The sequence below is a fragment of the Leopardus geoffroyi genome, chromosome A1, assembly GCF_018350155.1.
Source record: "Leopardus geoffroyi isolate Oge1 chromosome A1, O.geoffroyi_Oge1_pat1.0, whole genome shotgun sequence".
Taxonomy (NCBI): Eukaryota; Metazoa; Chordata; class Mammalia; order Carnivora; family Felidae; genus Leopardus; species Leopardus geoffroyi.
In genome coordinates, this window is record NC_059326.1 from 174,348,348 (window position 1) to 174,375,081 (window position 26,734).

General features: G+C 50.5%; 1 protein-coding gene across 4 annotated transcripts in view; it reads right to left on the bottom strand.

The window, feature by feature from the left end:
- Window positions 1–26,734, bottom strand: part of HRH2 (histamine receptor H2) — an 86,392-nt gene that overhangs the window by 12,256 nt on the left and 47,402 nt on the right. For 2 of the 4 annotated variants that reach the window (XM_045500960.1, XM_045500961.1), the window contains exon 4: window positions 22,448–22,607. The exons of 1 other annotated variant lie outside the window; for it this stretch is intronic. In XM_045500960.1, coding sequence (XP_045356916.1) covers window positions 22,564–22,607 — 44 coding nt within the window. In that variant the 3' untranslated portion in view covers window positions 22,448–22,563. Of the gene's footprint in view, window positions 1–19,677; window positions 22,608–26,734 lie in introns of those variants that run through there. One more of the 4 variants, XM_045500962.1, reaches the window with a different exon arrangement.

A 26,734-nucleotide genomic window follows, 5' to 3' on the forward strand; every position in this document is an offset into this window, starting at 1 on the left:
CCCTGCCAGGGGCCTGGGTGCATTCAGCGAAGCAGTAACCTGTAGGCTTACAGCCTGACGCTGCGTGCTCACAGCAGGTTCTCATTCGATGGCGGTCCCAGCTAAACTAGGTCCAGCTTGACCCTGTGTGGCTCTGAGTTCCTGAAGCCTCCCATCAGGTGGAGTTTGCGGATGGAACTTTTAAAAAGATTTATGAAGCATTTGCTTTTCATTAGAACCGGTGGGTAGAGAGGCTGTGTAATTATTTGCAAGGGATTTCTTATTTATAGAAGGAAAAGTTGAAGGGTTTCTAGACGAGGCTATCAGTGCTTTTCTCAAGAGCAGAGGGAGTATGTAAGTTCCGAGCACAGGGGAGTTGTGCTGGTCCTGGAGACACAGGGTGTTCTGTCTTAGGGCATGTGCAGGCTCTACAATCAGATGGACTTGAATTTTCCCCTTGGACTTGGTGACCCAGAAGTGGTTGGGGAGGGAGGTAGCCTCGTCTTCATTGGTGCTGGCCCTGATTTGCACGATGGATTTCCACTTCTGGAAGCCTTCTATAATGTTCTGATGGTGACCACCAGTGACTGTGATCACAGCGCTATCCTAGGGTCTGGTATTCCACAGGTGCTTAATAAATGCTTCCTGAGTGAATTATTTGATGAGCAGATAGCCCTGGACTCGGGGTGAGATGAAGCTCGGTGCCAATTTTATGTGGCCTTGGCTAAGTGTCTATTTCCTCTGAACATCAATCTCTGCATTTGTGAAAGTGGGTATAAAACCACTACTTAGGCTGGGTTTTTGAGGATGGAATGGATCAGGTCAGGAGAAGCACCTAGCACATAGCACTCAATCCATGATGGTTTCTCCCTCTGAGTGCCCAGATGCCTTCTTCAGAATTTCAGCAGTCTCCATTCCCCTCCCCCCCCCACCTTTATTCTTTCCTAAATAAATAATTCTCTCTTTAAGTACTGCCTTCTAGATAAATAAAACTCTCTTATTTAATTTGATTGTTTTCCTGTTTGTTTAATTACTACCATTAAAACGTTAATGCTTTCTTGTATTTTTGTTTTTCATGGCAAATGTGATATTTTAGCTCCACTTGGGGTTGTTTTATTTGTCAAGTTTCTGCTGTTGTGAGTATCAGAAGCCGGATTCAAAGGGGGACTTGAGAAAAGAGGGGCATTTACTGGTTTTTGTAATTAAATCTCCCAAGGGGTTGCTTTAATCAGAACAAGGCTGCCCGCAGACGATCAGATGGTGTGTCAGGATACAATGTCCAGTTCTTGGCTTTGCTCTCCTGTGCCACGCTTACTCTGGGGCAGCCTTGGCCTCTGTCCTTTCCTCCCGACGGCATCGTTGAAAGACCTCTCCCTTCCCACTAGAGACACCAAGACCCTTGGGACTTGGGTCCGAACACTGCACCGGGGGGACTAGCCAGCCCTGCTGGGCTCCACGCCTGGAGCTGGGGGTGGGGATTTGGTCCCATCCAAATCTCCTGGGCTGAGAGAGGCAACGGGTGGGTCCCGCAGGAAAACCAGGGTGGATTCTGCTATCTGAGGCAGGGGACACCGGGAAGGATTATTATCATTTCTGTTTTACAGGTGAAGAAACAACCAATGCCCACCACTGTTCTATTAGCAGCAAATTCAACCCCCTCTAATAAGCTTATTTCCTCTGAGAATTCGGATCTGGGTATCTCAGAGTCAACCTCAAAGACCCTCGTGGGACCACGTTGTTTGGGTCAACTTCTAGGTATGTCCAAGGCCACATCTGGAGCCTGGTGGCAGAGGTACTGGCGTGGAGCCAAAGAAGGTTGAGGTTGGCCTTCGTCATGGCCCCTTGTCAAGCCACACTTCCCCCCCCCCCCCCCCGCCCCTTGATGATCTCGTGCAGGTCCGCATCCTGGACCTTCATTTCTTCATCTGTGAAACGGAAACAAACAACGCCATCCTCCCAGAGATGTTTGGGGGATTTGCTGAGGTGATGAGCACTTAGTAAGCACTCAGTGAATGCAGAGCTGGCGGTGAACCTGTGCCACCTTAGGCAAGTCCCTCAGCTATTAGAGCCTGAGCATCCTTGTCTGCAAACTGGATGATGATAATCCCCCATCCTGGGCTGGGCATGTAGGAGGCGCTTAGTAAGAGTTCGGAGACTGAGATTCTGCAGCCTATAAATTCCTACCAGGCGCCAGGCATCTTCACCAACGTGATCTTGCTGTTACTAAGTCCCCTGCTATTTAGATGAGGAAACGGAGGCTCAGAGAGGCAGACGTACTCTTCACATGGCTGAGGGGCAGACCAGGCTTTAACCCATGTCCTTACCACTGTTCCAGCTGCTTCCCTGAGGAACTGGGGGGCTGCTTCCATATGTAGCACTCAGCCCTCAGGGCCTGGCTAAGAAGTCACCTCTCCTGTGTCTCCCCAGGGCTCCCCAGTCTGGGTGAGGACTCTCCTTGGTTTTCCCCAGCTCCCTAGGTCCCCATCACAGCTCTTCCTCTCTGGCAGTTCTACTGTCTGTGTGTCTGTCTGCCTCCACTGGACCAGGGACCAGGGCCCCTGACCCCCGGTGTGCTGCTGGGAGTGACAATGGAGTCCCTAAGTTTGGACACAATGGCATGGTGGAAAAAGGGCTTCTGGCCTCACCCACAGTTCTCCCTGCTGGACCTTGAGTGGGGTCGAGAGCTTCCCTGAGCCTCAGTCTCCTCCTCCCCTTCTAGCTGTGTGGTGGTCAGGATAGAAGTGCGACAGCAGCTGACATTATTTGAGGACTTACTCATTTCATTCATTTCTGCTGACAATCCTTTAAGGCAGAGACGAGGATCATGCACGTCTTACAGGTAAGAAATAGACTGAGAGACGAGAACTGATTTGCCCAGGGTTGCACAGCCGGAGCCTACAGCATGCACGGTGGGGACTCATAAGTGGTGTCTATAATAACAATAAAGGTTCATGGAATAAGGGGACAGGGGCTCTCTTGACCCCCCTGCCGCTGTGCCATCATGGGCCTCGTGGCCCTTGTTACATACCGAGCTTGGCCAGGCTGCGTACCCACGCAGCTTGCTGGGCTGTGCTGGCTGGGGAGGAGAGCCTGGCTCACACACACCAGGTCTGGGAGTAGCTTCTGGAAGGTGGGTGGTTTGCGGCAGAACAGAGGCCTCGCCTAGCCTCCCTGAGAAGCATCGTCAAGTCTGATGCTCTGATCTGGAAAACGCACTGCACCCCTGCAGCACCCCACATTTTCATTGCACCTTCCTCTCAGCAGCGACACCTTCCTTCTGTGGGAAGAGCTGTAGCAGCCACACGTGTTCTCTTCAGAGGCAGCCTCGATGGTGCTACAATGTTTACAGTGCGTGTTCCCATCGAGGAGGGGCTGAGAGAGGTGTGGCATGAGGTGGCACGGGACCCCATGTCAGAGACTCCCCAGGAAACAGCTAGAGATACTTGGAATATAAGGGAGGGGTCTGTGGAAATGTGGGTATCAATGGTAGGGGACCCAAGAGACTGTCCTCCTGCACAGCCAGCGAGTGTTGGGGCTGAGGCCAGCACTGGAAAGTTGGGGGGTCAAGGCCAGGGGGAGAGGTGCTCTGTCAGCTTTCCCAGAGGGCTGGAGGGAAGTAAGTTTAGAGGGCAGACCTGGATCCACCGTCCAGCAAGAGAATGATTTGCCAGAGAAGTGGTGAGCTTCCTGTGTCTGGAGGTATTCAAGTTTTAGTATTTTGAGCTCCTAAAGGGAGATTTTTATGGGGTAAAAAAAAGTAGCCCAAATATCTCAGAGTTCAGCTGAGGAGGAGTCAGTCCTATAGGAGAGAAGTGTGAAGAAAACCTTCAAAGATCATAAAGTTTGTTGAGTGATGGCAGTGGTCCTCAACCCTGGCTGTGCATCAGATCAGAATCCGAGAATCAGATCAGAATCAGAGGTATGGAAGGATTAGGGCATCGGGATCTTCAAGGAGCCTTCCTGATTCTCTGTGTCCGGGGGAAATGACTGATGATCTGACTGCTGCTCTGTTGGGGATGGCCTTGGCCTTGTAGAGAAGACCTCAGGGTGAGAAGCTCTGAGCTGGCTTTTGGGGCCCTGTCAAGGACAGGGCGCTGCAACCCTTGGCGAAGGACCAATAACGCTTTTCTTTCCCTGCTCTCGAGGATGGCAGCTGTTGACTCTCTTGTAGCTTAGCATCTGGTCCTTCCAGATTGGTGGAAGGTCATGTCCCAGCAGATGTAAGTGACCAGAGGGAAGACAGGCAGCTCATCCCTAAGGCTGAAAGGACAAGGAAGGTCAAGGGGGCAGTGGGAAGGCACTTGGCTGAGGCGGCCAACTGGAGAGCTTGGGATCCTATGGGGAGCATTCTAGGCAGGGGCAGGTGAGCTGGGAGTGTGGAGAATCAGGGATGGCTTCCTTGGAGAGGTGGGGTGAAACAGTCTTGAAGGATGGGGAAGCCTGGGGAAAGGGAGAGGGACATTGCAGGCGGTCCCTAAGCCTGAGGCTAGTGCCGGAGACTGGATTTATCAGCACCTATTTGGTTGCAACTGGTAGAAATGGAATGGAACCCAAATAGATTTTTTTTTTCGTTCATGTAATTGAGAAGTCCAGAGTTGGCTTCAGGCATAGCTAGATCCATATTCTCAAACAATGTCATCATCTCTTTCCATTACTCAAATCTGCTTTCCCCATGTGTGTATTGCCTCAGAGGGATTCTCCCAAAGATAGCTACCATAGCACTTCTTCCCCGATAGCTCTGTAATAAGTTCCAAGAACAGTCATTGCCCTGGTTTGGGCCGTGCCTAGCCCCGAACCTGGCAATGGACGGCTCTGGTGGGCTTCGACAGGGTCATGGCCCAAACCCTGGGTTAACAATGTGCAGAAGTATTTCCACAAGGAAATGAAGTTAAGAGCCTTGAGACAAGGGGACAATCCTTGAGACAATCCCCTTGAGACAAGGGGAATCCAGGAGGGTTCCATATAATCACAAGTATCCTTATGCATGAGAGGGAAGCGGGAGAGGCAGAGGAGGGGCTGTGAGGGCAGAAGTAGGGATTGGAGGGATGCAGTTGCCGGCTGGGAGCCATGAGCCAAGGGATGCAGGTGGCCTCTAGCAGCTGGAAAAGCAAGTAAACAGATTCCCCTCTGGAGTTTTCTTGAGACCCATCTTGGACTTCTGACCTCTAGACTGGTCAGTGATACATTTGTGTCGTTGTAAGCCAGTAAGTTTGTGGTCATTTGTTACAGCGGCCAGGGGAAACGAATACACCCCTTAGTACTTGACATCTCACGTTCTGGATATCTTGCTCTGCACTGGCCTCCCTCCATCACCAAGAGAGAGTCATCTCCCAGGGGCTCACTGCTGAAAGAGGGCTGGGGTTCGGGTCTGTTCCTCTCAACCAGCCCCGCCCCACCTGGCAGGTTGCCCCAGGCTCAGATTGGCCGCTGCCTGGGACTTACTCTGAACCCTTCCTCCTCCATCAGGACAGTGCCTACAGCTGACTGGCCTCAGTGTAAACATCACCCCCCCCCCCACCAAGAAGTCTTCCATGTACAACTTCAACACCTTAAAACCCCCCTTCCTTGCACACTCTTCATCAGCTCGAACCACACTGGGGTGGAATTGTACGTTTCTGGTCTCTCCATTAGGCTGTGAGCTCACTGAGGACACGCATCAGTGTCTGATTCATCAGTCGCTGCCTCCCCTCACAGGGCCTGCGCATAGTAGGTGCTCAGTAAACATGTGTTGAGTGAATGAATGACCATATGTGCGCCACTAGGCATGAGGGGTGGGTCAGAGAAAACCCCTCCCAAAGATGGAGCTGGACTTGACTCCTGGCCGTTCCCCCCAAAACCCATTTTCTCTTCTTCCTGGTTCTTGCCTCCCTTGTAAGTTAGATGTGGCCACGGGCTGAGTGCTGAGTCCTGGCTGGTTGGAGGTGAGGCTTTTGAGGAGCAAGCATGTCCCTTCTCATTGTCTCCCCTTCCCAAGGCTGGCAAGAGAGGCGGACAAGACTCCAAATGGCGAAGCCTCTCCCTGATCCTGATGAAGAGGAAACCCCCGATGACTAGGAATACAGGCTCAGGTCTGTCGTATGAAGAAGCAACCAATTCAGACGTGTCGAGCCCTTATTCAGTTTGGAGCTACATTTCCGCAGCTTGTATTACTCAAATTAATACAGAAATTGGTACCTTGAAGTGAAGGTGTTGCCATAACAACATACGTGGCATGGTCTGGGATTGGGCAGCGGGTGGGGAGGACGCAGCACTCACAGGCGGGAAAGCTGGGGACTCCTGGTACGCAGTTGAGAACATCTAATGAATCGTTGCCCGAAATGGAAGAGGAAAAGAGCCTGACAGCTAGAGTGCATTTGTTCCTTTTTGCTGCCCACAGCAAGATACTACCAGAAAGCCACACGCTCAGGCAACGACTGTCCCGGCTGCAGGCTGAAATGAGACAGAACTCGGAAACGTAGGGCCCCTCTGGATGGGTTGGGTTTTCCTGACTTGGACTCTTGCTCGAGCAAGAAATAAACTCCTACGGGGTGTGAGTGTTCCCAGGCCTCTGGGGCTATTGCTGCAGCCGCTGGCATGACCCTAATTACACATGTAGCCTCGGTAAGTACCGCCCTTAGGTGTAGACAGGGGCCCTGACACACACTTTGGCTGAGTCTCTGATGGCAGGAATGGGCCGCGTGGACCGCCCCTCCCCGCTGCCCAGGATGGCTCACGCAGGACTCTGTGGCATGGGTCTGCAAGCAGAGGGCTGGACCCAGGTGGCTACGGGATTCCCAATGAGCCAGTCTGCAAAATGCAGGGAGACATAAAGGGCTCTGTTACCCCCAGATAAAAATAAAAGGGCTTTTGCCACTGAAAAGTAAAATTAGTTCCCGGGTTCTACAATGTACAAAGTTCTCCCACATGTGTTGCCTCATGTGATGCAGCAAACCTATGAGGAAGGTGTTACTTTTTTCAGAGGAAGACACTGAAACTTCAAGATTAATGACTTGCTTAGGGTCACACAGCTAATGAGCAAAAGAGCTAATTCAAGGTCAGCTTCCCATCTCTAGAAATTTGCTGTTTAATGACTGAGAGAAGGGGCCTCTTTATTACTGGGGTCTGGTGAGTGTGTGTGTGTGTGTGTGTGTGTGGTCGATGACCATGGGGTCTTTGCGTCTCTGTAGGCCTCAGGGACCCACGTACTTGGATTCTGCTGAACAGAGGGACTATGGAGGACAGGGAAGCTTGCCCAGAACAATCTTCACTGATGATACAACTGAGGCCCAGAGAAGCCGGGCAAGCTGAGATGAGCTCCCAGGACTTGTCTCTGAACTGAAGGCTTCTCTCTGTCACTCACTCACTCTGCCCTGCCCTCCAAGGGTCTTGCCTCCTCGGCCAGCTCTCCCACACTCTGAAGGAGGAACCTCAGTCTCACCTGTTCCACCCACACACGGCCACCTTCCCATGCTCTGTGCTGCAAGGCTGGGCTCTGGGAACTGCAGGGGCGTTCCGGGGACTGGAGTCCCAGCCTGGACTTGCTGTATTGGATTGGGTCACGGACCTGATGGCCATTGGCCATCCAGCGTCCCTGCCCCCTTCACTGGAGGATTTGCCCCTCGTGCACTGTGGGTGGGGCTGTCCTGGGGCCATCCAGCCAGGTGGCTATGTTCTCCAGACCAGGCCAATGAAAGGCATGGCCTTTCTCCAGGAGTTTTGAATCATAGGAAGAGACTATTAGAGGTCATTCATCGCAGTGGTGGCAACCTGGCAGAGAGGAGAGTGTCCCCCACCCCCCCACCCCGGAGCTGCTCTGACATTTGCTGAGCTCAGTCCTCTGGCTTTCGTTTCATTTGGGGAGCTACCTGACATCCTTCCAGTAGATTAAGTTCCCTCACGTCAGGGTTTAGGGCTTGCAGCCAAGTACTGTTGATGATGCTGACAGAAACCCAAGTGGATAGTAGGAAAGGAAGTGTTCTCTAAAGCCTTCCTTAGAGCAACACGGTGTGCATTGATTGAGCACCGACTGTGTGTTAGCCCTTGTGCTGGGCACTGGGGTTCCAGAGAGGTTCTGATCTCCTTCACAGCCTGGAGGAGCTCACGGTTTGTGGCAGGGGAAGGAGACAGCGGAGGGACAGAAACCAGTGTCGGCATGCTGCTCGGCCGTGTCTCCCATGTAATAAACTCCCAGCTGCTAATTCAATTGGCACCCAGGAGGGTTTGCTCCTGCTTCCTCTCATTTCCCTTAAAAAAATCAATAAACTGCTCATAATGTCTTTAATAAAGACTAAATCAGAGCATTTATAACCTTATTATAGGGTTGGCATTTTCAACATCTTCCCCCGCAGCTGAAATCCAGTTCATGTGGCATCATCTGGGAATCAGACAGTGGACCGAGACAATGGTTTATGATGAATTAACCAATAACCAACCTGAATTTGGCAGTTTACCATTTCCAGAGACTCCCACGGGCATCACATCAACCCCGCAGGTTAGAAGACTAGCTCAGAGATGGAAAGGAGCCTGCCAACATTCACACAGCTAGGATGGAAATGGTAGAGCTGGGGTTTGATCCTGGGTCGGCCTGACTCCTCGGCCCTGGCTTTCTGCTGTAAAGAGTGCGGATGAATAGCTGGAGCTCTGGGAGCCGCAGGATGGTGGGGCTGGGTGGAGATCCTTTCCGCAAGCAGAAGGCTTAGGGAAGGGCAATTACTTGCAAGGTGCTGTTAGATAAGCATCCATGTTCCCACACTGCCCCCTGGTGGACTCCTTGAGCCCGGCCTCCGGGCTGTTGGAGGGTTTAGCTGGGAGTTTCAGGCTGATTGCGTCTGTGAGGGGGTTGGGGGAGACCTTCCTGGTGGAATAGCCCTGCTTTTGCACAGCTGAACGTTGAAGCCTTCCAGAAGAGATAAGAGATGTTCATGTATTTACTTGATTGTGGGAAAAGTGTTCATTCATTGATTCAACCTATCTCCAGAGACACCTGCACGCCCGGGGCCGAACAAAATGCTGACGATTTGGCACTCCCCTTGCCGGCAGGGAGGCCCCAGCCTCATGGAAGGGTCAGGCCCACAGGTAGATGCTTCTGACGCAGGGCGATGTGGGCACTGTGAAGCCATGTCTAGGGCATCCTGGGAACCCTAAACTGGGCAGGAATGGGGAGTGGTGGGAGGGGCCAGGGAAAGGCTGGTCAAAGAAGGTAACAGGTCAGGTGAGTGTGCTGGGTAGCTGAGGTCAGAAGGGTACAGAGGGAGCAGCAAGCGGCCGTGTGGCCAATGGCCCAAAGCTTCGGGGACCCTCACTTTCAGGGCTCTGACTTCATCATTTTGCATTCATCATTTTGTGTTCTTTTCCTTCAGGACCCACCCCAAGTTGTGTGAGCTTCAGGGGCTCCACCTTACCTGGTTTTGTCAAAGGAGGAGCCAAAGCAGGGGTACCCCAGGGTCGTGGAGCAGGCAGACCAGGCCAGGCAGGCCAGAGCCCTGGGCAGTGCCTTGGGGCAGCAGGGGAGCAGAGGAGGGATGAAATGATAGAGGCAGAGAGCGGCAGGTTGGCTCAACTAAGAAATTCAGCTCTGTCCTGAGGGCAGTAGGGTCCTATTAAAAGGTGCTCAGCGGGAGAGTGGCCAGGCTCCCCCCGAGTTAGAAAGGTTTTGACAGAATAGCGAGTTCTCCCACCGCGACCCCCAGACCCTGGCAGAGGGACGCCAGCCATGGTTCCTGGGCTTTGGCAGAGCTGGCCCTGGCCCTCCAGCAGTGCTGTTCTCCCCAGCGACAGGCGAGGAGTCTCTGGGCCAGGAGGAGGTGACTGCCTAGAGCCCACCAGCAGTCCCCCTTCCAGAACGCACACCTTGGGGAGCCGGGACCTAACCCCAAGATCTGTGTAGGCCTCGCCCTGGCTCCAGGCTCCAGAGGGTGGATGACGGTGTGTGCCCGGCTAGGTCCAAGGACAGCTGCTTTGGGGGTGTGGAGTGGGAGTTGGAGGGTGCCTGATGGAGGGTGGCAGGCAGCTGGAGCTGCTGCAGAGTAGGGGAGGACACTGCCTCAGTGGTCTCTCTTCGTTGCCTTCATTTCCTCTGCAGAGATACATGAGCACCTACTGGGTGCTGGGTGCTGAGCTCACCAGGCCAGACCCAGCTGGTTTCCTGGGCCAGATGTGCTGTGCAAGCTGGGATGCAGCCGGCGGGAGGTGCCAGGAACGGGATCTGCAGGTAGGTAGTAGAATCCAGAGGCTGGCAGCTGCACGCAGGCGTGAGTGTGTTCTTCGAGGAGCCAGGCTGAGGACCAACACCGGGTCAGACAGGGGAGACAGTGGTATGCCAATGCGTGCCTGGTATAGTGACACGTGGGGGAGGGAAGGGCAAGGGAGAGGACTAAGACCCAGATGCCAGTGCAAGGAGTCCTCAGTTCATATTTCTTGGTTCTTGGTATGTAGCACAGGAGTAGGTCAAGTGGCTTAAGAGTCCAGGGCTGGAGCAAAGAGGCAAGGGGAGAGACCACTGTTGGGCCTGGGGAGCCTTATCTGGGGGTTGGGGGGTGGGGGTAGAGATGGTGGTCTCTCTCTGGCAATCTGGGCTCTGGGACATGGTCCTGTTCTCTCCAGAATAAGATTCCCACCACGTCTGCAGCCCCAGGAGGCAGCAGGAGGCTCCCCAAAGGCGGGGAGGAGGCGCTTGTCTGGCCCAGCCTGGTAATTAGACCCTTCAATTGCAATTACTTTTGCAATTAGCTCAGCTGGTAATTGGAACTGGAGGTGGTAATTTCTGTCCTTCACAGAAGCTCCCTCTGAACTGAGCTTTGCTCATCTGTCCAGGGTGCAGGGTAGTGCTCTGGGGAACGCTGGGCTCTTAGGAGGGAGCAACGTGCACACAACCCAGGGCTTGGCTCAGAGTGAAGCATTTGGCTTCTGCCAGACCCCTGGGATGGGAATTTTGGCCACACCAGGTACGGGCTTGGTGCTCTGCCCTTGAACGTGGGCTGGCCTAGTGACTTGCTTCTTCTAACTAGTAGAATATGACAGAGGCAAGGGGCGTCACTTCCACGATAGGTGAGAAAAGATTGTGTCTTCTCGTTTGCTAACAGACTCTCTTTCCTGCCTCGGGTTTGCACGCTTTGAGGGAGTCAGCCGCCATGTGGGGGAGGCCTGGGCAGGAAGGAACAGAATGCTGCCAACAACCAGTGAGTGAGTCTGACAGCCAGTCCTTCCACAGTTGAGCCTTTGGATGAGACCACAGACCTTGGGCTGATGCACTTTAATCACAACCTCTCAAGAGACTGTGAAACAGAAAAGCCAGCTAAGCAGATCCCAGGTTCCTGACCCTAGAAACTGTGAGATAATAAGTGGGGGTTGTTTAAAGCTGCTGAATTTTGGTCTAAGTTCTTATGCAGCAATAGGTAACTAGTACATGGACAAACTATTCCGTCCTTTGACCTTGACAAAGTATATTTTCAAACTACCTGAAAGGTCAGGTTCAACTCTAGACTCTTTGGACTCCTTGGAGTTCTGCGCCAGAGCATGGAGGGAAGGGGAGAGCTGGAGTTGTGGCATGAGGCCATCCCGCTTCTCTTCACACACATCCGTCTCATACACCCCGGGTCTTGTACGCGCCCAAGAGTTAAAACTCCATATACCAACCCCTCCCCGCCAACAAATAACCACGTCTGGATCCAGCCATGCCCACACCATTGGCATGGTCTACCTCAAGGCGTTGGATCTAAGGGAAAGGCTCCTGCAGGCCATAGAATTGGACTTTAGCAGTGTTTGGCCAAGGAAATCCAGGGTCTCGAGTGTGGTTTAGAACGGGGGGAGGGTTGAGCTCCTGTTGGGCACATCCTATGAGGTACAGCTGGAGGTCCAGGGCAGAATTGTCTAAAGCTCAGGAACCAGAGCAGGGGCCCTTCTTGCCCGGGTTTGGAGGTGGTCCTGGGAGGGCCCCGTGTTCCAACCTTCGCAGACGGAGTGAGGTACCCCCAGGGATATGGCAGTACAAAACAACCCTGGAGAGACAGGAAGGGATGGGGGAGATTAAATAATACCAGTTCAGGGTTCGTCAGGGCCCACTCTGTGCCAACCAAGCACTTGCCAGGCCCTGCCATCCAAGGATTTGAAGGACACAGCCTCTGCCTTCCCAGTTAGTAGGGGAGGACACACCTCAAAACAGACTCAGTCCTTCTCCCCAGGCATACAGATTCTTGAAAACCTATACTCAGGAGAAATTCTGGTTCAACAGGCCTTCACTCAGTTAGAATGGGTTGAGTACCTCTTACATGCCAGGAGCTGGGTATTAAGCAGGAAGAGATTTATTAGCACAGGGGTTGTTAGGAAGCTCCTAGATCCTTGGCAGAACCAGATGCCCTCTGAAGCTCGTTCTGCCCATCAGCCTGGCGCTGCCTGAGACCACCGCTTTCTGCCTGGAGTGGATTTTTATTTTTTTTATGTTTATTTTTATTAAAAAAAATTTTTTTTAATGTTTATTTATTTATTTTTGAGACAGAGCATGAACGGGGGAGGGGCAGAGAGAGAGGGAGACACAGAATCGGAAGCAGGCTCCAGGCTCTGAGCCATCAGCTCAGAGCCCGACGCAGGGCTCGAACTCCCGGACCGTGAGATCGTGACCTGAGCTGAAGTCGGATGCTTAACCGACTGAGCCACCCAGGCACCCCCTGGAGTGGATTTTTAAATTGAAGGTGCTTGCTGCTTTTGATCAGGAAATCCCGTCACATGTCTGCACCCGAAGAGCGAAGAAGGCTGGGAAATGCAGATGTTTGCATTGGACACCGGGCAGGAGGAATTCACAACAGAGGAAACCCTGATCACGTGGGAGGGTGCTCACAAGTTTGGGCAGCCATGATTGACAGCTGCCTGCATTGCAACAGGAGCATGGAATGGTAAGGAAGGACAAGTCGCATGGGAGCAAACCCAGCAGCGTTAACTCACCAACGCACAACAGCAAAGCCTTTGCGCTTCCTCCTACTAACACACCACTTGTCTTTGGAGACTACTGGTTTGAGGAAGAAGAATGGATCTGATCTTACCAAATAAAGGATTTTCAATTCCTTCCAATTCTTTTGCAAGTCCCAGCCTATTGCAATTTTGGGTAAATGTTTAAACAACCCCACGAATGAATGCGCGCTTTGGCTATTGTTGCAATTTATAACCTCCAGCTCAGGACTCCCTCCCACTTCTCACTGGGCTGGTATTCTCCCCCCTGTCTAGCTTTTGCCAGCATTATTGCCAAAAGGAAAAAGGTTGATTCCAGAATAAAAAAAAAAAAAAAAAAAAAAGACAGCAAAATCAAAACCAATCAATGTTTATATTTAAACATATTCTACAAGCAGTAATATTATGCCAGCTGGTGAACTGCAGTTGAATTCAACACTAACAGAGTCATTTAAGGTGGGGTGTGAAAACATTTTAATGCATTGATAAGATATGGAGTCAATCCTCCCAGATTAGCATATCTGTACAGGAAGGACCTTCATCAAACATCAAACTACAGGATTTTTTTCAAACTTGGAACCTTAACCATCTTCATTTGGTGACATGTAAAACAGTTATCTACCTTAAAATTGTGGAGCTTTTAAAGCAAATATTTACTAGGTACCAAGTAGGTGCTGGGCACTTTGATATATTATCTCATTCCATCCTGATTTGATCCTTACACTAATGGTCACTCCCATTTTACAGATGGGGAAACCAAAGTACAAATGAATGAAGAACAGGCCCTAAAGCTTCCTTAGAACTTGAACTGGAACCAGAATTCAGATGTTAGGGTTCTGAGGTCAAGAGAGGAGTGAGGGTCCTTCTCAGTAAAAGTCTCAAAACCTTGAGATCCAGTATTCATATTTGTTTTCTCCTCTTACCTTGGGTCAAAATATAACCCAACATTGTTTGTCAACAATGATATGGTGGGCCTGACCACAATTTCAGAGACGTGAGGACAGGAGCCTAATCCCCACGCTGTGGCCACATGAGTGATTTTGATCTGGTTCAGAGTTTCTTGTGCTTGAAATAGGTAGTAATGCTATTTATAACCCCATTGTCCATGGTGGCTCAAAATCGCTATTTCTAGATTACCGAAATCAAAATTGGGAGAGTTAAAAAGATCATTTGGACAGGGAGATATGAATCCCTATTGAGAACTCTTCTTTGCCCCAAGGGGTTACCATGGATACAAACTGGTGAATTGATTGCTCAAAAAACAGCTCAAAACCAGAACATTCTCCGTATTTCCTGGTGTCATGTCCTCACAGCCTGCAGCCGGGAGTCGATGAAACCAAAGTGGTTGGACGGCTGTTGCCACCAGGTAGTAGAAGAAGACTTCTATTAGTATGCTTTCCCATGAACTTGGGTGGATTGTGCAGAAGAGGAGATGGGTTTCTTGTTGCCCAGATCAATAGCTGACTTGTATCAAGGCCCTGGCCCACCATAGTGGTCCTACAGCATGACAGAGGACCACAGAGGCACAGTGCGTTGGTGACATATGGCAGGAATTATGCCCACACTCTCCCACCACATCCTAGGGAGCCCAGATGGGCTTGTCAAGTGTATCTGGGCTTCTGTAGAGTTGACCCCATCAGAAGTAGGGCAGGTGGGACAGGCTACTAATCCAAGAGAACGTCCCCAGGTACATAACTATTTTTTATTTCCATTTTACACTTGGTGAAACTGACACACGGACCATGCCTTCCACTTTGTCTTGAGGGATTCCTAACATCAGAAATTGTGACCACTGAGGGGCGCCTGGGTGGCTCAGTCGGTTGAGCGTCCGACTTCGGCTCAGGCCATGATCTCATGGCTCGTGAGTTCGAGCCCCGCGTCGGGCTCTGTGTTGAGCCTGCTTCCAATTCTGTGTCTCCCTCTCTCTCTGCCCCTAACCCACTGGCATTCTGTTCTCTGTCTCTCTCAAAAATAAACAAACATTAAAAAAAATTTAAAAAAAAAAGAAATTGTGACCACCGAGAATATACCATATTAAAAATAATTTTTATATAATCATGAGTTGAGCCGAAGCTATGGTTGACAAGCTATGGTAGACATCTAAAATGTATTTTGTAGCTATTTAACTGAGCATCATTCATTTTTTAAGTTTACATTTTCTTATATTTTGGAAGCTCTGACTTGTTCTTTTGGTTCCCAAATCTCTCTATAGGTCTCAGAACAGCATGTGGTTCTAGTGTCTAATGGATAGAATAACCCTGCCAGCAGGGGGCACCCCTGCCCATTGCAGTGGTTAGAAAAACAAGATTTTTGTCAAAGCAGAATTTTCAAAAGATTAAAAACACAACTCATGCGAATGTATAGTCAACACGTAACAGAGTTTAATTGAACCCATTCGGGGGCGGCGGGGGGGAACAAGCAAGGTGGTAAAGTTGGCTCAAAGAAGTATCTGAGAGACAACTCTGTATCTGGAAAGGAAGAACCTTGAAATAAGACTGCCAAGACACAAAACTGGTCAGTGTCCTACAGCACAATAAACCATAACCTCTGGCATTATCTTTTCTACGGAAGAGAAGTCACTTGCATTTCTACCGGGCCACAGGAAAATCATTTGCAACGATCAATCTTGTACAAATTAACATGTGGCTGCAGACTCTGGTCCCTGATCAATAAGTAGTCAGCAAAGGGACCCTTCCCCTAGAGAATCATCTAATACTGGTCACGCCTGCTAGCCACGCTCCAATAGGACACTCGGAGGACACACCGTCACCTTGAGCCCTATTTCCATGCTTTGGATACATTTTCTTAAGAATAGAAAAGATGTTGGGGCGCCTGGGTGGCGCAGTCGGTTAAGTGTCCGACTTCAGCCAGGTCACGATCTCGCGGTCCGTGAGGTCGAGCCCCGCGTCGGGCTCTGGGCTGATGGCTCAGAGCCTGGAGCCTGTTTCCGATTCTGTGTCTCCCTCTCTCTCTGCCCCTCCCCCGTTCATGCTCTGTCTCTCTCTGTCCCAAAAATAAATAAACGTTGAAAAAAAAAATTAAAAAAAAAAAAAAGAATAGAAAAGATGTTTTCTGGGGCAAGTCCTGGCTGGGCTCAGGGCTGGATGTAGATGCATGGGTACCTGGGCAGGTGAATAGTTCGGCACCCCCTCCAGATCTATGTCTCTCAGTCTCTGTTCTACACTTACTCAGTAGAACCAAGGGAAAAATGATTTTTCCGTAAGAACAACCAGATACAGAAAGAAAGTCACTCATGCACGTCTATGGTCCCAGCGAGTCAGTTCTGAAAATACTCAGCAAAACATTTCTCATTTTTTGGTGGTTATTATTCCTTCCTTAGGTTGCCTTTGGGAGTATCCAAATCAAATAACTAGTGGGGAGCATAGTAAAGAGTTTTAATTTTACAGAAGACTTTTTTTTTTTTTTTTTTTGTAAGCAACAGGAATGACTGGGTTTTAGAATTTCGTCGGGTGTCACTGTGGATGCCAAGCTTGCTCTGACTGCACACGTACACGCAAATTGTATGGAACAGGCAAGTCCATAGGGACTAAAAAGAGACCGGTGGTTGTCAAGGTGTCGGGGAGAGACCGCCAATGAAGTTTCTTTTGGGGATGACGAGAATGTTCTGGATTCAGACAGTGGTGACGGTTGCACAACTTAGTGGATGTGCCAAAAGTGCTGCATTGTATACTTTGGCCATTGTGAGCGAATACCGTCTTTCACACCACCTATGTGACTTGGGCAGTCTGGCTTCCTCCCCGGGGACCCAGAGGAAGGTAGGACTTGGTAGCACTCATGGAAAGCCTGGGGTGAGCCCAAGGAAAGCTTTGGGAATTTCTTCTAGTTAAATGTCCTGTCCTGCACTCACCGGAAGTAGGGCATCTCTAGGGGGAATATTCTAACTTCTAGGGGATGGAAGAAGCCAAGGCATGATAGAAAAGACAGGTGGGATGGTGGGGCTGTAGGGAGACAGGCCTCCCACCCCCCCCCCCCAGGGTCATTGGTGGGAGTTTGGATGATCTGTGCCTCTCTGAAGGGCTATTGGGCCACACGTAGAGTCCATTTCCAGAATTACACATGGAGGTATGTTAAACACACATGCACGCCTCCCCCCCCCCCATACCACCACCACCACCACCAAAACTTGCATATGTGCACAAGGAAATGTTGTCAGACGATCAGCATGGTATTGTTTAAACAGCTAAAAATTAGAAATGACTCAAATGTTCATGGCTAGGGGGACGCCACAGAACACCCTCTGGTAGTTAGCCACAATGAAGGAGCTCTTTATGGGCTAATGTGGTTGACCCTTGGAGACACATTGCTGAATTCAGCTCCTACGGCGGAGTATGGCGTTTATGTTAAAGCAAGCAAAACTGAACCAAACACCATGCAGCAGACTGGGTAGCAGAGGTTGCATCAGGGAGAATTGCTAGGGGGAAGGAGGGAGAAGGGTGGTCAAAGGGACTCTGGGTTTCTCTGGAATGTTACAATTTTGAAGACAAGCGGGTCTGGGTTGGAGCCTCACCTGTGTCACTTACTTGGGTTTTTAACTGCTCACTGTGTGTCCCTCTTCAGGCCCCAGCTGGTGGGGATGTGAATCTCTACCTGGCAGGGCTGACTGGTGGAGGAAATGAGCTGGCGTCTGTGGAGGGGCTGACATAGTGTCTGGGCACAAGAAGGGACTCATAAATGTCAGCTGAAAGATGAGAGGGTCGTCTGGGAGCCACACAGAGCCTGCAGGTCCCTCTGGGACACTATTTCTTCGGGAATCCTGCCAGGACCACTGGGCACATGAGAGCCCCGGTAATGCCCCGGCAATGAGGGCTGTGGTCCCGCCAGGCTTGCACAGCGGCATCTCAGGGCATGAGAGACGCGTTGTGCTGTGTGACCCTGAGTGGGGAGGTTGGGGATGTGGCACGGACACCTGCAGTGACCTCCAAAACTAACAGATTATGAACCCCTTAGAGCTACCAGCTGGGTGAAAGGAAGCTTCTCCCAGCCACTCTTCAGAGTGTTAGTGACCACGGAAGGCTCCTGAAATGTCCCTGGAAAGCTTGGAATTCTGGGAGGTATGTGTCCTTGGCCATTATTTCCTGCTTGGGTGGCCTGGAAAGAGCTCTCTCAGATGGACAGCGAAGATGGTAAATTCTCCCTCAAAGCTCCAGCTGCAGTCGGGTCAGCAAAGGTGAACCGCTGGCTATGCAGCCGAGATGGGATTCCAAATGGATTCCCACAGTCTCGGCTCTGAGCGCTCCCCCCTCCCACCCACCGCGCTTCTAACCTGCGTTTAAGCACAGCCCGGCCCACGTGCCCCAGGAACGCATCCCTTCAGAAGGTCACGGCTGCCGCGGCCACGTCCTCCCCACACTCCGCCCTCTGCACCTTCCACCAGGCCTTGGTCATCCCGGCACTGGCCCCCGTGTCCCATTCCTTCCATGGTTCCTTGGTGATTTTAGGTTCAAGCCAGTCTCCCTGGAGGGTGGGGAAGGTCTGTTCCTTTGGACTCCCAGCATGGAGTCTATGGCCTGCAGGAGAGCCTGTGATAGATCTTCATAAAATGCTATAGTCCACCCTCACTGGCAGGGGCTGCTCCCTCAACTCGAGTCTGATCTTTCCATAACACACACGGCATCGTTTTAGCCTCTCTTGATGAAGACCCTTCCAAGCCATGCCATGACTCCTGTGCCCAATGCAGCCGCCTTGGGGGGCCTCCCCGTGGTCAGCCCTTCCAGATGCCCTGATCTCCTTTTCCTCCCACCGCCCCCCACCTCTTTGCCTAGTTAGCAATAATGGTTTAGCTTCTCTCCAGCTCCCTATTGGTGGAACCTAAGCTGGTTGGAATAGGATGCTGGAAATTGCGATTCCCAGGCTTCCAGCCCTGGCCGGTTGCCTATGCAGTGCCCCACTATTCATCACACCCACTAGTACAGTTCGGGGGACACGTCCCTGTCATCTTCTTCCATCTACACAAACTGCTTAACACCATCTATTGGCTCCATTTGCCACTCTCATCTTTCCCAATCCCCCTTAGCACATCTTGGTCTTTTCTCCCCTGAGAAAACCCACATAACAACCCATTCTGAGCCAATCACTTCCCGTGAGCTTTGGCTGAGCTGACACGGAATCCCTTCTCTGCCTCCGGGGACATACAACAAGGCGCGCGCCTCTGGGCCTTCTCTGCAAGGCCCCACGTTCAGGATTCCACAGCCTCCTCCGGCCTCTTCCCTTCCCTCCCAGGGGACACTGCTCACCCCTGTCCTCAAACGGTGACCTCGACTCTGGTCAGCTCCCCCTTTCACTTTCCAAACCCTCTCATCGGTGCCTTTGGGACTCTTTCCTGGCACAAACTCCGTGAACTTCTTCTTGACCTGGTGGTCCCTTGCCTGGGCCTACTCTACTGCAGACTTCCTTGACGGACACGTTTTCCATTTTAAAGATCTCCTCTTCTCCTACTTCACAAAGGCGTCTCGGAAGCTGGCAATTTCAGAAATACTCCCCTCTATAAACCCTTATCGAGAGCCTACCACGTACCTCGCTCACAGGCCAAGCGGGACAAAGGCCTGATCCTTCCGACCAGCCTGTCCTTCATTGCCAGCATGGTGTCCTATGATGAAACCTTGTTCCCTGAGGACTCTTTTACTTTTTAAGGTAGCTTCCAAGTTGGCTTTTACCGCAGTGTTTTCTCATAACTCTTTTTCTAAATCGAGACATGCCGTACGATGAAGTCTGGGGAGTATTCCTCACCAGGAAGTGAAAAAATAAAACCGCAAGGCAGCATCTGTTTCGATAGCTTTATTGGAACATGGTCGCAACACAGAACATGGATCTGGGGACCCACCGCAGACACTTCTCCTCTAGACAGCATGTGCCCCCCTTCTGCAGCCAGCAGAGGCTCTAGGAAGCCTCCAGAAGGGTGGCGGCAGCTCAAAGACAGACCCGAAGGAGGCCCCTGCAGTGGCAGGTGGTGTGTGGGCACGATGGGTTGGAGCCCTGACCAGCTGAGACCGTGATCAGCCAGACCAGTCTTATGCCTCCAACTACTTGGCCATGACTTAGAGACCCACCTGCCTTAGACCCCCAAGAAAACTTGAGGAAGGGATGCTGGGGCTTCCAGATGGAATCCAGCCAAGAAATTGAGCATCTCTGAGGGCCACTGGGGCAAATCATGCCTTCAAGTATGCTGGCAGATAAACCGCTTAAAGCCCCTGCTATGTGCCAAACGCTCTTCTAGGGGCTAGACATACAAAGGTCCAAAGAAATAGGCAGGGCCCATGACCTCCTGAGTGGGGGAGACGGACAGAGAACCACACAGATGACTGTAAATTACAAACAATCAATGGCTTCTGAGGACAGTTCTGGGGTATGTGGGGGAGGCCTGACCTAATAGGGTGGGTCAAGAAAGACTTCCTCAAGAAGTGATATTTCAGCTGAGATCTCATGGTCTCACGTCATGGAAACAGCCTTGTGCATGGCCTAGTAGCTGCAAAGAGTAATAAAATAAACAAACAAAAGAAAGAAGCCAGTGGGGTTGGGGTGAAGTGACAGAGGGGACCATGGCTGGAGGAGGCTGGAGGGACAGGTCAGGGCTGACCATGCAGGGCTGGTGGGCCATGAGAAAGATGGTTTCTTGCATGCGCGACGTGACCATATTAGCGTTTTGCACAGCCCGTTGTGGCTGTTGGGTGGGGAGGCAGGCTGGAGGAAGGCCAGCAGGGAACATGGAGAGCTGTCAGGAAGCTGTCTCAACTGTCCTGACCGAGGGATGGCAGTGGGGCCGAGTGGGGACAGGGCGGGTGCAGAGAATCAAGCAGAAGGTGGGTACATGTGGAACTAGGGCTCAAGAAAACTGAGCAAGAGGAGCTAGAAAGGGAGGTGCCAAGGCTGACCTCCTTGGCCAGTGGCTCGGGCTTTAAAGCCAGTGGCAGACGTCTGTCTGAGACCAGGAACCCGGAGAGGAGCAGGTGCAGCGAAAAGGTCTAGAGTGTGGTTGTGGACGTGCTAAAAGCGAGGTGCCTTTGAAACACCCAGGCTGGAGGTCGTGGCTGGAAAGCCACAGTCGTGGCTGGAAAGCTCCCAGAGGAAGCTTGGGGTCCAGGTACAAATCTGTGAGTCATTTCCTCACAGGGAAGCCTCCTGGTAACTTCGGTTAAGAGGGCGCAGACGACGTCACAGAGGGAGAGAAATCGCAGTGAGAAGAGAAAGCCCTTGGGACAGGCACACCGGACAGCCGGGGAGAGGACAGTGAGTCGCAAGAGGGCTGAGAAGGCATAGGTGTGCAGGGAGGGGGACGCCACGAGGGGGTCTTGGAACCAAGAAAGGAGTGGGCTCAGGGAGGGGCAGTGGTTAGCAGTGAGGGTCCACGCACACCCTCAGTTCTCCAGGCTGTCATCACCCTCACTGCCTTGGGTCTCATCAACAACCCTGTAAATAGGCCATCTTACCCCCTTGGACAGAGGAGTCAAGAGATGGCCAGAAAGATCGCTACTGACGCACCCAAGGTTACGTATCCAGCAGAGGGCGCTGTGGGGCCAACTCCCCCACCTGGCAGGGCCACCTCTCCCTCTAGGACTCGGGCGCACTAACCACCACCGCCCACCCCGGACCTGCCCCGAATGTTCGAATGCTCGCTCCGCTCCACACCACTTCTTGAAAAGCACCAGAGAGGGTTAGTACTGCAGCATGAAGGGATCCCCTAGGCTCCGGCTCTGAGCCTCGCTAAGAGGCAGGTAGGCTGAGTCAAGGAAATACCTTGATCTCTCTCCTGAGAAGCAGTGCAAGGTCATGGCAAGAGCCTGGGCTTGAAGCCGGGCTTTTTACCCATGCTCCCACTTGCTAATTCCCTGCACAGCTATTTTTCGAGTGCCTCCTAAGAGCCGGGAACACATACTAGCTGAGTACCCTGAGGCAGGCCCCGGTCTTCTCTGGGCCTCGGTTTCTACTCTGTCAAGTAGGTTGGTGATTCTTACCACATGTTATAAGGATTATGTGAACTCATGTAGATGAAGTACCCCGCACACAGAAGGTGCTCATTAAAGGCTAATTTCCTTCCTTTCCTTTCTCTTCTCTTCCCTTCCCTCTCCTTTCCTCTCCTTCATCCTACAGGACCCATGAGGGAGTGAGAGACTAACTCTTTATGGCAACGCCGTCTGCTGTGCTCAGAGGGCCTGCGCGTTCCTGCACGTACAAATCCATGCACACACCTGTGCACGCACCTCCAACGTCCAGCCATCTCTGCTCGTGACTCAGGGCCAGCACCAACGTGAGCTCTGAACCCATGGGACTCAGCGGACCCAGACCCAGGAGAGTTCTGAGCATCTGCTGAGAATGCCCGGCACAGGACAGGCCGCACCACACTAGACCCAAGGACCCCGGCACCCCGCTGCGTGCTCTGGGACTCCCTAGACTCGGGCTAGGGCGCATCTTCGGTGGCTCTGGGGGGCTTCTGGGTCCTTAATGGCTCCAGGAGTCAAATCTTGGTGACCAGAAGCAGTATCTTCTGTGTCCTGGGCTGGGTCTAGACAGCCTCGGAGGGCAGAGTCCTCACCGCTTCCTGGGGTGGTGTCCTCAGTGGCTCCTCGGACAGTGGCTCGCCTGGCTGCTCCTCTGAGGGGCCTCTCACGTGTCTCTGGAGGAACCTAAGCCCCCACAGACTCTTGCAGCAGCTTAGAAGGTTGCTGGAACACACAGTGCAGGATAGCGCTGGCTTCCTGAGGAGACACAAGCACAGGTCAGGGCTGAGGTGACCATGGAGCAAGGCCAGTGGGCCCAGGACCTAGCCTCTGGCCTTTGCTTCCTCTAAGCTGGCCTTGGGAAGGGTGGGGTGGGATGGGGTGGGAGCCCTTCCTTTGCCACCAGGGCTGCCCACGTGCAGCCGGGACTTCCCTCAACCCACAAAGGAGAGCATCCAGGAGACGTGCTTTCCGATCTCAAGTCTGCTTCTAACATGCTCTGTGTGCCCCTGAACTCCTCGGAACCCAAACGGAGGAAAAAATAACCACCTTTCCAATTCTTGGCAGGATTAAGTGTTACACAATATGTACGAAGGTATCCCACACATTGTCTAGCTCACAATAGGAGCCCAGGTAATGTTTGCTGTTTCTGACTCTAGATGAAATGATTCCCGAACAATCTACAGCACGCCTTGCAGGAGTTCGGGGGAAGGCTGGGAGAAGGAGACACACAGCTTTATTCAGCCTTGCCTTAAAATCAGTTGCGAACACATCTGTCCATTAGAAAGTGTGCTCCCTAAAGGCAAGGCACTTGCGCTGACAATTATGGCTGGCATATAGTGGTTCCTCCGTTAATCTCTGTTGAGTCAATCTGATCAAAGAATAGATCGCTGAAGACTGAGTTAGCCCAAAGCTTGGTAGGAAAGTTTTTAACAAAGCATTTGGCATACATTTTGAGGAATAAGAGGATTTCCCTCACTTCTGGGCATACAAATTTCCTTGGCCCCGTTGCCTGCTACAGTGTGGATGGCAGACCTGCTTTTCTCTTTAGCTACTTTCAGGGAGTCAGAATTCCCTCATCACTTTTATTTCAAGCTTCATGAAGTCAGAGGGAAAGGCTCAGCGTGGCACCCCTGTTTTCAGTGCCTGGAGACCTACCCAACACCTGCAGATCTCCCTTTATGATCGAGAACAGGTGGCAGGCTCAGAGCTTTCATCAGGCGATTGGGTCTGGTCAAACTTTGATCAGACCTTGTTTTGTGTCATTGTATCTATGTTCACGAGTTCTTTGTGTTTTCCACAAGTGATAGTACATTTCCGTTTATGGTGACAGTATCAAGTTTCCTCGTAAATAAATTTCAGCACAAAGTGTGTTATCATGCAGGTGGGAGAAGACTACGGGCTGGACTGGATGGGGAAGGGAATGCGCAAGCAGCTGCGGTTTGGGGAGTGCGGTTCCTCGTCCCCGACACATTCCAGCTTACCCTCAGTGCAAACACAGGAGAAGCTAAGTAGTGCATGGTGACCTTAGAGACTCTGTCTGGGGTCTCTGTAGCTCTAGGGCAGGACAAAATAGCTCTGTCTAAAGCCACCAATGCCTCCTACTTTCTGGCTTCCCTGCCTAGGCTGGAGTGGTAACTTTCCTTGTCGGTTTCAAGCTGGGAGCCACTCATTGCTTGGTCCTGAGACCCACTGCAGTTCCTCGGGGTGTCCTGTGAAACTCACACGGGGCCTCAGCTCCTGCCATCATCTGTTAAGGTAATCTGGCTGCCAGAGGAATCAAACTCCCTGATCCTCCCTTCTACATAAAGAGAGCAAAGAGCACCGAGCTCGCCTTTAGAATCTGTTAGATGGGGGTTGTGGGTTTGGATGCCTGGCTTTGTAAGACACAGATGACAGTGGCCACCGACCCCCTAGCTTTCCTAGGTGTGTAGGTACACTCCAGCTTAGCCACTGCTAGAGTCCTCGAGTGGCCCAAACTCTCTCTGTAGGTCTGGCCAGCCCTTCTCTCCCCAGAACACCTGCCCTCGCCTGGACCTCAAGGTCATACCCCTGGCACCTCCGAGGCTCCAGTCCTCCATGCCAGCCAGTGTACATATTTGACCAAGCAGACAGGTATCTACCCTTGGATTAACATTCCAGACGCAGCTCTGATAAACTGATTTTCACTGAAATTATCAAAGAAAAGCTAGCTGTGGCTAGGAAAGAACTACCTCCCTTCTAACGAGCTTCCACATCACTTAAAATAATATTATTATGGAAATATCACATGATCCTGGTAAAAAATTCAGGTCGGAGAGACGAACAAAACAAAGAAAATAAACATCTCAAATAACTCCTCTACTCAGCCATATCTTTTCGTTACCTGTCCATTCTGTCATTAAATATTTTTAAGTGAAATACATTATACACCCAAAGAGACTACATAAAAAACAAAAATGCATCATTTAAAGAATATAAAAGAATACGAAAATGGATACCAGTATAATCACCTCTCAGGTTACGAAACAGAATTTACCAGGAACTGACTTGTTTCAGCAAATATTTACGTATCCCTAAAAAACATATTGCAGTGTTCTGCCTGCATTTTACTTTTTGGGTCGGGTGGGGGGGGGGAGGCTGTAAATTACAGCTTTTTTCTTTTCATGAAATAATAATTAATTCAGCAGTATTGTCATTTTCCAAACGGGGACAATCCAGATTTAGCTCCCACAAGGCTGTTCACAGATGATAATCATCTTGAAATAAAACTTGAGTGGACAAATGTGATTTATCTGCCCCACATGCCTTCCTTTGGGAACCATCCACTCCCCACAGCATGTGGTCCGGGTGGGAGTGCAATCACTGGGCCCCATCCCCTAGGGGATGCTTTTGGATTAAGCTATCCACGTGGCAACAGTGACTGCTTGAGAGGTGAGTCCCTAACTCAAACTGGGAGAAAGAGAGTGCTTTCCACGACTACTGTATCTTTCTTACGAGGCAGAGAAGCTGGGAGCATGTGAAACGAAGGTAAGTCAAGGGCTATCCAACTGAATTACTATCGCTTGCAACCGAAACACTTTTGTCTAATACAACAACACAGAGCATTAGTTGAGGTAGACTATTTCCAATAATAATATGGTCAGCAAAACAACCTTCTACAACATTTTATAACTAAACACAACCAACCTTCTAGACTTTATGATCACAGCAGTGCTCTACAACACTTTACGGCTGTAAACAAAACAACTTTTAGGATATTTTGGAACCGCAAACGTAAGTTTCACATGCCTGGAAAGACCTGCCACCTGTTTGACGTTTTGAGTGCATTTAAAAGGCTCGAAAAAAATACTGGCTTATTTATCGCTTAATACACAGTTGCAGATACTAAAATTTTGGTTATTTAATGCATGTAGTGGTTTTGGGCATACACAATCTCTCAGCATACATCTCAATCATTATCACTTAGGTAAGAAGCATAAATTTATGTAATAACTATAATTTACTCTGGACTAAAACATGCCACCGCTTGTAAAAAAAAAAAAAAAAAGAAAAAAACAAAGAAAGATTAAAAATACAAATCAAAAGTATTTAAAATTTAGTATTTCCCTTTTATATAAATGAAATCATGTCTCATGATTGTTTTTCTGTAGCTACCTTTTGTTGTTACTGTTTAATGCCATATTTTTTTTCAGTTAATTGAAACTGTGTTGATGCATGTCCCTGAAGTTCATTGCCACTGTTGTAAAGTAGTCCATTACATTGTACTCCAATTTATTTGTCCATTCACCTGTCGATGCATATCTGAGTTGTTTCCTTTTTTTTTTTTTAGTCATGTCCTTCTCATACTTGCTTTTGAATTTATACTATAATGGCCTCATCAAATGAATAGGAGAGTTTCCCTTTTTCTCTCCTCTGATAGAGTCTGTGCAGAATTGGAATGATTTGTTCTTGGAGTACTTGGCAGAACTCCTTTGAAAACCAAGTACTACTGGTGTTTCATTCATTTTATTTATTTTTAATGGTTACAGGACCATTCCAGTTTTCTCTTTCATTCCAAGTCAGTTCTGGCAAGTTCTATTTTGCTAGAAAAAATTCCCTATATCTGAGTTTTCTGTTGTTTAGGGCATAGAATGGATTACAGCACTCTTATTATCTTTCTTAATCTCTGTAACATCTAAAATTTCTAAAATAATACCCCCCCATATCTTATTGCTTATTTATGATGTTTGTGATTAATCTTTGTAGTTCTGTAAATGTTACTTTACGTATTTTTTTTTTTTCAACGTTTATTTATTTTTGGGACAGAGAGAGACAGAGCATGAACGGGGGAGGGGCAGAGAGAGAGGGAGACACAGAATCGGAAACAGGCTCCAGGCTCTGAGCCATCAGTCCAGAGCCTGACG